Genomic DNA, 12135 nt, shown 5'->3' with positions numbered 1-12135 from the left:
TGACCTAGCTCTCTGATCCATAAGTTAAAACTGGTTTGAACACTGTCTTGCATACAGCTAATTTAGTGTTCTGACTAATTTCTCTCTTATTCCATATGAATTTATTGAATTGACTTCCTACCATACTAGCTTTGTTGATTCTGTTGTCTATTTCCATATTTAATTTACCATCTTCACTAAAAATCGTGCCTAAGTAGCTGAAATATTTTACTTGTTCCACAGGTTCTCCGTTCACAACGCAGTTGACATTTTCAACTATTCTGCTTATTTTCATTGTCTTTGTATTGCTGACCTTCATACCATATAATTTATAACAGTTATTCAATTTAGTCAGGGAATCTTGCTGACTTGTAGCAGATTTATTTAGAAGTATAACATCGTCCACATAAAGCAAAGTGCTTACATTAACATCTTCAATTTTGATATCAGGTTTAATACCACTTCCCTTCATAATATGATACATATAGATAATGAAAAACAGAGGGGATAATGTACATCCTTCTCTCACAGCAGATTTAACATTAAACCATCTTCCTGTACTTCTATCCTAACTGCTGATTTACAACTCATATAAAGAGTAAGTATTGCTTGATATAATGCCCCACTGACACCATATAACTGTAGTGTATTGAATAGCTTCTCTCTTGGCACCTTGTCATATGCCTTTTCCAAATCAACAAAACTTAAATACAGATCTTTGTTATATTCCCATGATTTCTCCACTATTTGTCGTAAAGTGAAGATCTGATCCTGACAGCCTCTATTTGACCTGAATCCAGCATGTTCTTCACCAAGCTTTACTTCCACAATTCTTCTCAGCCATTTCTCAAGTATACTTGCATAGATCTTACCAGGAACACTCAGTAGGGAAATACCTCTGTAATTCTCAACATTTAGTTTTATTTCGCTTTTTATATATATAGGTACTATGAGAGCTCTACTCCAATCATCAGGAATTCGTCCCTCTGTCCACGCCTTCTGAACTATGCAGTGCAGCACACTGTAAGACTTTTATATCACCATACTTCAGCATTTCTGGTCGAATATCATCGACTCCTGCTGCCTTTCCACATTTCAAGCCTTTGATGGCTTTTTCTACTTCAAGTATGGATGTGTATGCTTGACTGTATGCCTACTGAGTGTTTTTTTACCACTCTGCTATCATTGCTTGTTTCATTAGTAATTTTCAAAGTAATTACTCCATACTTCAAGGATATCTTTTTCTCCTGTTTTCATGTCACTTTTATCATCTCTAACTCCTTTTACAGCACTCTTTCCTCCATTCCTAAGCTTCTTCAACAATCTTCAGAATATTTTGTCACCTTCTTGATATTTATTTTCTATATTCTTGCCAAAGTCCTCCCATGACTTTTGTTTAGCTAGTTTTACACAGTGTTTAGCATTCTTGCATTTGTCTCTGTATTCTCTAAGAGCACAAGCTGACTTAATTGGCACGAACTTTTATATGCTTTCTTCTTTTCCTTTGCTGCCTCTAACTTCCTGTGTCCACCAGGGAGTTCTGATTTTTTTATTCTTGCAGACAACCTCACCACATGCCTCACTGGCAGAATAAATCAATGTTTTCTTCAGAGTGTGCCACTGAATCTCCAAGGTTTGATTCCTATTCTCAAACTCTTTCATTTTTTCTTCAATAATCTATGTGTATTTTAGTCTACAGTTCACATCTGAGAGCTGCTCAACTTTTATTCGCTTTAAAACTTTCTTACATGTTATTCTTTTCAATATGAAATTCAATTTTATCCTGGTCAAGACTAAATAGTGATCACTTCCAATTTCAAATCCTCTGTACACTCTGGTGTCCTGCACAAGGGAGAAAACATCACTATCAACAATAACATAGTTAATGAGACTTTTCTTATTCCTTGCCGCTTCTCTCCATGTAAATTTGTGCACATTTTTATGTTGGAACATGGTGTTAGTAATAACCAGTCCATGTCCTGAGCAGAAATCCAACAGATATTTGGCATTATTATTAGCTTTGCTCTTTTCTCCAAATTTTCCCAAAATATTTTTGTATGTCTCATAATCATTTCCTACTCTGCTATTTAGATCCCCAACAAAGACCAACTTTTCCTTTTTCATTGTGTCAGTTGCTTTTTCTAAAGCATCAAAAAATTCCTCCACTTCTACCTTAGTAGAACCTTCTGTGGGACCATAGGCACAAATAAGTCTCGTTGTCCAGTTCCCCATTCTCATATTTGCCCACATTACTCTACTTCAGACTGACTGCCATTCAAGAAGATTAGCCTCGTATTTTGTGTTGAATACTATGGCTACTCCTTTTCCTTGATTGTCATTGCCTGAATATAACATTTTGTATTTATTGCTCAGAAAGATCTCACCAGTTTTTGTCTTTTTTGTTTCAGTCACCCTTATTATGTCAATCTGGTATTTATTTAATTCCTCAGCTAGCTCCATTTCTTTGCCATTCAGGCTTCTTACGTTGATAGTACCAATCTTTAACTCTGGTGATGTTGAGTTGGGGTGTATTTCAGGGTTTGTTCCAGTAGCTGACTTTTTGCTGTTTGCCCTGGTTCCCTGACAAAAACAACAGGGGCATTGTTTAACTGGGCGACGCCCCAGCCGGCATGAAATTCTGTCATGTTGTACCATCATTTTTTATTTTTTTAACCAATAAGAATACAATTTGGTCGGCTAAATCCCAAATTGCCAGCCCATCCTCGTTCGTTCAGTATCCAAGTAGATAGCCAACATGGTGCACCATGAGAATGTGAGGATTGGACATTAGGTAGAATAGAATTTCATATTGAAAAGAATAAAATATAAGAAAATTTTAAAGCGAATAAAAGTTGAGCAGCCCTCAGATGTCAACTGTAGACTAAAATTAAAATACACAAAGATTAATGAATAAAAAATGAAAGAGTTTGAGAAGAAGAACCAAACCATGGAGATTCAGTGGCAAACCTTGAAGAAAACCCTGATTGATTCAGTCAGAGAGGCATCTGGTGAGGTTTTCTGCAAGGATAGAAAAATCAGAACTCCATGGTGGACACAGGAAGTTAAAGAGGCAGTGAAGGAAAAGAAGAAACATAAAAAGTTCCTGGCAAATAAGTCAGCTTGTCCTCTTGAAGAATACAGAGACAAATGTAAGAAATCTAAATACTGTGTAAAACTGGCTAAACAGAAGTCATGGGAGGATTAATGCAAGAATATAGAAAATAAATATCATGAAGGTGGCAAAATATTCTGGAGGTTGTTGAAGAAGCCCCAAAATGGAGGAAAGAGTGCTATAAAAGGAATTAAAGATGATAAACGTGATATGAAAAATGGGAGAAAAAGATATGCTTGAAATATGAAGTAATTACTTCGATAAATTGCTAAATGAAACAAGCTGTGATAGCACAGGGGTAAATAACACTCAACAGGCATACAATCTGGAATACCTATCCATACTTGAATTAGAAAAAGCCATAAAAGGCTTGAAATGTGGAAAGCCAGCAGGAGTGGATGATATTCGACCATAAATGCTGAAGTATGGTGGTATAAAAGTCTTACCGTGGCTGCACTGCATAGTTCAGAAGGCCTGGACAGAGGGACGAATTCCTGATGATTGGATTAGAGCTCTAATAGTACCCATATATAAGAAGGGAAATACAACTGAATGTGAGAATTACAGAGGTATATCCTTACTGAGTGTTCCAGGCAAGATTTATGCCAGTATACTTGAGAAACGGTTGAGAAGAATTGTGGAAGAAAAGCTTGGTGAAGAATAAGTTTGATTCAGGCCAAATAGAGGCTGTCAGGATCAGATCTTCACTTTATCACAAATAGTTGAGAAAGCATGGGAATATAACAAAGATTTGTATTTAAGTTTTGTCGATCTGAAAAAGGCATATGACAAGGTGCCAAGAGAGAAACTATTCAATACACCACAGTTATATGGTGTCAATGGGGCATTATATCAAGCAATACTTAGTCTTTATTTGAGTTGCAAGTCAGCAGTTAGGATTGAAGGAAGTACAGGAAGATGGTTTAATGTTAAATCTGGTGTGAAAAAGGATGTACATTATCCCCTCTGTTATTCATTATGAAGGAAAGTGGTATTAAACATGATATCAGAATTGGAGATGTTAATGTCAGCTCTTTGCTTTATGCAGACAATGTTATACTTCTAAATAAATCCGCTACAAGTTTGCAAGATTCCCTAACTAAATTGAATAACTGTTGTAATAGATATGGTATGAAGGTCAGCAATAAAAAGACAAAGACAATGAAAATAGGCAGAATCATTGAAAATATCAACTGTGTTTTGAATGGGGAACCTGTGGAACAAGTGAAACATTTCAGCTACTTAGGCATGATTTTTAGTGAAGATGGTAAATTAAATATGGAAATAGACAACAGAATCAACAAAGCTGGTATGGTAGGAAGTCAATTGAATAAATTCATATGGAATAAGAGAGAAATTAGAACACTTTATTTATGCTTATGGCTACATGACAACTGGTAATTGAAAAGTACAATCACAATTTCCAGAAACAAATTATGAAAATCTTAACATATAAAAGTTCATTACATAAAAGGCACAACCTGCTTTCTAAGTCTTTCTTTTTTTTTTCTTTTTTTTAAATATAATGCAAAATTAACTTGTCATAATTAAACCAGGGACAATTATTGTCCTGCTGCACCAAGTATGACAAGGCTGCATGTTCTTACAACATAAATGTAGCTGTATCCAATGTTTAATTAGAGAGCAGTTGTGTCTTGTGTGAGTAAACTTGATCCATTAGAGGAGCCCCATTTCACACTGTATCATCATCTTCTAACATGAGGAGGAGTTCTGCTGAGACTATGACGAGGACTATGAGAGTAATTACGGGAATAGAGTCTTCATGGTGAGACGGGACCGTGATCTTCTGTTTCCTCCATAACCACCGCCACCATCATACTAACTACAGGTGTCAAAGTCCAGGCTGAAAAATCAATTCAAGGCCTCATCCTAGTCAGAACACTAAATTAGCTGTACAAGACAGTGTTCAAACCAGTTTTAACTTATGGATCTGAGAACTGGGTCAGCAGTAAAACACTTGACCAAAGACTAGAGACTGCGGATATGAGAGTCCCGAGAAAGATTAGAGGTGTGAACAGATGGCATCGATGGCAATACCATATTAAAAACGAGGATATTAGGAAAGAACTTGACTTGTCAGCATCCAGGAATGTGTTAGCAGAGCTAATCTCAGGTGGTATGGTCACTTAAACAGAATGTGCAAGAAAAGATTAGCAAAACAAGTGTTCTCTGCCAGGTTGGCAGGAAAACGACCCAGAGGAAGACCAAGATATAGGTGGATTGATATAGTACAAAGTGCCTTAGATGATAGAAATATAAGTTCTGATAATGTTGGATTCTTGACAAGTAACAGACTGATTTGGAGGAAAATTGTAGATAGAAGTTAGTAATGATGTAAATTTTTCATGTAGTACTATCATATCCTGTACACCCCTTGACGGTACATGGCAGGAATTTGATGATGATTATTCTCTCCAAGTAAATAAAAATTAAATCTAATACATAAAAATGCATCAAAATTTAGTGAGCTAGAAAAATACATTTAGTGCACATTCTATTTAATATCTTGTATGGTGTGACATCTTGTGGGTTCAGTACTTATTCTCAAGTACATACTTGTTACTAATATACAGGAATACCTCGATTATCGCAGTTATTGTTGCCACGAAAAATACCGCAATAACCGAATCTGCGATAATCGAGATAAATAATGCATGCAAAATGGGTGATCAATGCCAAGGATTTTTCAAATCTATTAATTAAATTTTATATATCAAGTAAAAAAGAAATGCGTTAAACGTGTTAACGCATAAAAAATGAAGGTTCATTTAGAAAAACAAGATTATTCTTTAATCTTTATTTATATATAAGAAGTACATACAATTATTCTTTCTTGGATAAAAATTGGTGTCGAGTTGTCTGGTAGAATTTTTTTTTTTTTTTTTTTTTTTTTGCTTCGTATAAAACTCGGTAGCAACGGATAGAATTTTGAATTTCCTGACGAACTTTCAGTGATCGCTCGAGATTAGGATCATCATTCAAGATTTTTTCTTTAAAATTTTCAGCAATTCTAAACATTTCGTCCATTTCTTTGAGGGTAAATTCCTTCATTGCCAAGTCAATTTGTTCGTCATTATCATTGATTGGAGCATTGTAAGCATGTTCTCTCTCGAGGTTAATTAGGTCTTCATCATCCAGCTCCTTATCATGTGACCGAAGCAGGTCCTGAACATCACCTTTTTCAATTTCTTTTAGTCCTAGATCGAAGCCCCAGTTGATTCATTTAGACCATACTCTCTTGAAATTTTGGCTTTGGTTATGCCTGCTTCATACTTATTTATCATATGCAACTTATCTTCTAAGCTGATCACTCTACGTTTCTTCTTGATAGCTGTAGATTTGAAATCATCCTCGTTTCTTTTAGCATTCACTGTAGGGGTAAATAACAAGAGAAATAAATATCCACATGTACTTCAGGCAAGGGCAGATAGTTACTGGTAAGTGGTGAGAAGGCACCATCGGATAAAAACAAAGCGCTACAAGAGAGTGATACCTGGAGAGTGGCGACTCTCCAGGTTGCATATGTAGTGGGCTACATCTCGCGGCCGCGATAATTCAAATTTGGAGTGCAATAATTGGAATTTTGGTATCAAATTATAAACCGCGATAATTGAGGTATTCCTGTATATTAATTTCCACTCATTTGAAGTGGAAAAATTATGCCTCAGAAAATTAGTCAAGTGGATTTGACAGATTTGAATGGATTAGAGGGGGAGATGAAATCATTATGCAAGCCTAATAAGGAATTTACTACAAGAAATCTTTCACTGTATATAACTATTCATTTGGTCCCGATGAGTTTCCAATAATGAGAGTGGAGTTCTAATGAGAAATGACTAATTACGTTACACACATAGTATCTATACAGGATCTATCAATATTTTTACTCACTGGATTATACTGAAGAGCAGAAACATATGCCTGAACAGCTTGTTCCATATCTCCAGCAGCAACAAGTGCAGCAGCTAAATTGATATAGCCATCGATAAAATCAGGTTTAAGTCTCACTGCATGTCTGTAGTTCTCTAAAGCCTCTTGCAATTGTCCTCTCTCTTTATAAACATTTCCTAGATTTGAATATGCTTCAGCCAACATTGGATTCTGCTTGATTGCCAAGGTACTAAAATGGGCAGATCTATAAAATAAATTATTTAAATTATTAGAAAACAAATCCACCTTAAAATAGGATGATGCTTTATCAACCAATCTTATTAAATTTAATTTAGGATCTTTTTTCAGAAAATTTTACATGAAGTTATAACAGAAAACAGTACTTGGAAACTCAAAATATAAAAATCTTATTCTAGCTATTATTCTATTCTTTATTAACTATTTAGTAAGTTTCACACACTGGTTAAGTCTAACATTTTACTCACATGCTATAATTTCATCAGGTATTAGATGAAATATTTATCCCTACCAAATGAAGTACAAAAATATGATTTGGTTTATAAATAGGAATTGAGTGTGAGAAAAAAAAACCATGCCCTTACCCCTTTCTTGAACATGAACAAACTTACTTCCATGGATGCCCCGTGTTCTCTCCCCACCTATTCATATAACTAAAATTTCATCAGAGGCTATGCTAATAATACCTATTCAGAAGTTTATAGACTTCTATCATATCGCCCCTCTATCTATTGTTAACCAGTCTGTAATCCACATACAATCAGTCCTTACAATCTAAATCCAGATATAATCTTTGTAACTCTTCTTTTCACCATTTCCACAACTTCTTTATCCCCTTAGAATCTGGGAGACCAAATCTGCACACAATAATCCAGGTGTGGCTTATCAAAGCCTTGTCATATGGCATATCCCCACGTGCCCTCGAGGGTAGAGAGGTCTGACATACGTCAGTTTACAGGCCGAAATAAACCCTGTGAGAATGGCCAGTCCTCAGCAGAGTGCCAACAGCATCAAACATTTGGATCCCTTCCAACTACTAACTGCACTCAGGCTTGCTTAACTTGCGTGAGCCATTAGTAGCGGAGACTCTACTAATCGTCCAACCTTTGCTGGCTTTATCAAAGCCTTAAAGAGGCAAAATGACTTCCTTATCCTTACATGTCAAGGTTTGCTTCAACATTGCAATTATTCTCCAAGTTGTATTTGCAACTTTTGCTATGTGACCTTTGAACTTCAAACGTCAAATTCCTATCCGCCAAGATCCCTTGCCTCCTCAGTTTCTTGTAGCATAACCCTGCTAATATAACATACCACTGGAAATCTAATCACACCAAAGTGCATAACTTTATACTTACTAACATTAACCTGACAGCCATTTTCATTTGCCCAAATTTCCAGCCTATTCATATCATTTTGTAAGTGCTGAATAACAGTAGCATCCCTGATTACCCTGACTATCTTTGCATCATTGGTAAAAATATGCCAAATACATCTGCAAAACACAGCAGTATAATCATGAGGCCATTCCATTTTTTTCCAAATGTCATTATTATAAAGCTTGAATCAATTATAAAGGCATGACCTACACTTTATAAAGCCATACTATTTTCATAAGAGTATCATTCTTACCCATCCATTCCTGAATTTTGTCTTTGGCCAACTTCAATATATTTACAGCCACATTCTATTCTTATTAATCTATAATTTGTTACCTCTGTCTTGGAATCTTAGGTAATGGAACTACTTTGGCTTCCTTCCGACTCACATTGGACTTAACTAGAGCCAAGACTTATCCAATTAGAAACAAAATCACAACAATGTCAAAAAAAACAGAAGTTACTTATAAGTAGAATAACAAAATAAGAACTGGATTTCTTATTCAAATAGCTACTTGGTAATATGAGTGTAGTCTGAAAAGTTCTTGGCCTAAAAATAATTTTCAAAATTATTTTTATTTTTTAACATAATCTCCCTTAAGACTAATACATTTATTCCAGTGATGCTCCAGCACCATTATCCCGTTCCTGTAGTGGTTCTCAGTAAGATCTGCAAAATACCCCTCTACAGCTACAATCACCTCTTGATTCGAAGAAAAAGGACTTGGCTCTTTATCGTAGGAAGAGGAAAAGTTTTAGTTTTGGGAACAGATAGAAATCAGAGGGAGCTAAATCTGGGGAATGGGGTGGATGTCCCAACAATTCATAGTGCAGATCCCTTAATTTTCCCACTGTAAAACGCTTGATTTTTTGCTGAAAAAGATGATTTTCTTCTGCAAACCGGGTCTTTTCTCACGATTTTTTTGTCTAATCTGGTTAAAAGATTGGAATAACATTCCCCAGTTATTGTTTTACCCTTTTCAAGATAATTAATAAACAAAATGGCTTTAGCGTTCCAAAATACCGATGCCATGAGCTTGTCTTCTTTGGTGCTGAACAACCAGCTTCTGTTCACTGTTTTGACTGCTGTTTGGATTCTGGTGTGTAACGGTGAATCCAAATCTCATCCATAGTAATAAATGGACTCACAAAATCAGTTTTATTCTTATTAAAACGTTCCAAGCACTGTTCAGAGATTTTCATGTGAGTGCATTTTTGATCTGCTGTGAGCAAGCATGGCACCCATCTTGCGCAAAGCTTTTTCATATGCAATTCTTCAGGCAAAATATATCCTACATGTTCTTTTGAAATGCCTATAGTCTCAGTAATTTCACACACTTTGACTCACCAGTCATCCAATACCATATCGTACGCTTGATCAATGATTTCTGGTGTTGTAACACTTTTTGGCTGTACCACCCTTGAAGATGATCATCTTCAAGGGTGGTACAGCCATGTTTAAACTCGGCAGCCGATTTCTTAATTGTCGAAAATGAAGGAGAAGAGTGTCCATAAACTTTTATGAACTTCAAATGAATTTCCTTTGGCGTTAAACCTTCTTTTACAAAGAATTTTATAACAACACGATGCTCAATTTTATCCATTTCAAGGGAACAGACACATTTGCTTCAGACAGCTGTATAAAACAAACTACTAGATAGAAAGACTTGCAATTTCACATGGATGCTTATGACAGATGTACCAACTTAGAAAAAATAAAATTTCTTGCCGATAGTGTTACCATCTATGGTCGAGAACTTTTTAGACCACCCTCGTAGATATGATGTAGTAAAATAGAATATAGATATATAACATCTTATTTAGTTTTTCACTATATCAATCATCATCATCATCAGTTCTCCAAATGATCCAATGCAGTTTTTGCCATTCACTACTTCTGTCCATTACTGAGTAACTTAAAATTCTACCCACTCTTGTGTTGGCTGTCCTCTTCTATATCATCTGTTGTACTAAACATCAAGATTTTCTGGTGTTATCTATCTTGCAGATATGTCCAAAAAGCTTAACTTTCCTTTGAATTATTATCTGCATTAGATTCTCTTTGCAGTTTACTTTTCTATACAGTTCTTCATTCATTACCTTTTGAATCTATTCAATTTGGATAATCTTTATGTAACATGAACTTTCAAATGCCAATATTCATCTCATATAATCTTTGACCACTACCCATGTCTCAAGAATAGTGCACACTTGTGAATATGCATGTTTCCAGTAGTCTCAGCTTTGTGGCAAGGTTCACAGATTTTCTTTTTCATATCTTATTCACTGCCTGTAGGTTTACTTTATTTCGTTTTTGTTTTCTTAGATCCTGTCTCATTTTTTACAGTCAAAATCATGTCGTGTTGCTCCTAACCTCTTCCATGGCTAATGGCTGTTGATCTTTGCTTTTTATTCTCTTCACTTCAAGTATCATTTAGGTTTTTTTTATGTTTATTATCAATCCATTTTCTTACTAGTTCTTCATCTTCAACAATGACTGTCATCTGCAAATCATAAATGATGTTTGTACCTTGAACTGAACTTCCCCTTTTATTCTCCTTCATGACATCCACTGTTCTTTCCAAAAGCATGATAAAGATGCTCAGGGATATTGGGTTTCCTCATCTTGTGTCTCTTGTTGTCTGGAACCATCTTCCTGTTTCATCACAAATTTTTCACAGCAGCTTCTGCAGTATCACTGATATACTGCAATAAACATAGGTTCCCATCTACTACATAAGATTCAAATAAAGCTAATGCAACTTTCTGAAAGTCAACAGAGCAGACATGAATAATGTTACATACAGCTTTCTCTGCAATTAATCTTAACTTCTGAATCCTGCTTGCTCATCTAGACTTTTTCCCATTAGTTTCCTTATTCTTTCTGTTAATATAATCATAAGTGCTTTTCCCACACAACTGCTCACTGGAGCAATTGTTCTGTAGTTTTTGCAGTCCATTTTGTTTCCTTTTTTTGAGAATGGTATTAGGCATTAGCCTAGTCCATTCATTTGGTATTTTCAATACATCCCACGCAATGTTGTACAACCAGTGTAGTCCATCTACCATCACCTTGCTTCAAAGTTTCCGAAATGATCTCATCATTCCGGAGACTTAGTTCTTCAAATGCTTTACTGCCTTTACAATCTCATCCCTTACTATATCTATCTCTCTCATAAGTGCTTTTCCCACACAACTGCTCACTGGAGCAATTGTTCTGTAGTTTTTGCAGTCCATTTTGTTTCCTTTTTTTGAGAATGGTATTAGGCATTAGCCTAGTCCATTCATTTGGTATTTTCAATACATCCCATGCAATGTTGTACAACCAGTGTAGTCCATCTACCATCACCTTGCTTCAAAGTTTCCGAAATGATCTCATCATTCTGGAGACTTAGTTCTTCAAATGCTTTACTGCCTTTACAATCTCATCCCTTACTATATCTATCTCTCTCCCTCTGCTTGGTAGTGATATTTTCCTCAACTGACTTCTTGGACTTCAACATATCGTCCTGTCTTATATAACTGAGTAGTATCTTGTTTATTTGACTTCAGTATAAAAACTGTATGTTTATAAACAAGAACTAGTTTTATAAGAATAATAAAACCCAATGAGTTTGGCAGTTCAGATTTATATCATAAGGGTTACAGAACTTTTATTAATTGATACGAAAAAAAAATTGCATCGAAATATCACAGATTAAAAAAAAGTTCTAGAATAAAAATGGCTATGTATCATCT

At 35.4% G+C, this 12135-nt stretch overlaps 1 protein-coding gene across 1 annotated transcript in view; it reads right to left on the bottom strand.

Annotated features, from left to right (window-relative positions):
• sxc (O-linked N-acetylglucosamine (GlcNAc) transferase sxc) overlaps positions 1-12135 on the bottom strand; it is a 176352-nt gene that overhangs the window by 125912 nt on the left and 38305 nt on the right. Inside the window, exon 4 of the mRNA XM_090397287.1 lies at positions 7004-7247. Within this exon, the coding sequence (XP_090253413.1) occupies positions 7004-7247 (244 nt within the window). The remainder of the gene's footprint in view (positions 1-7003; positions 7248-12135) is intronic.

This window comes from Typopeltis vanoorti, chromosome 8, assembly GCF_054136105.1.
Source record: "Typopeltis vanoorti isolate ZY-2024b chromosome 8, IOZ_Tvanoo_1.0, whole genome shotgun sequence".
NCBI lineage: Eukaryota > Metazoa > Arthropoda > Arachnida > Uropygi > Thelyphonidae > Typopeltis > Typopeltis vanoorti.
This window is presented reverse-complemented; position numbering and strand designations above follow the sequence as displayed.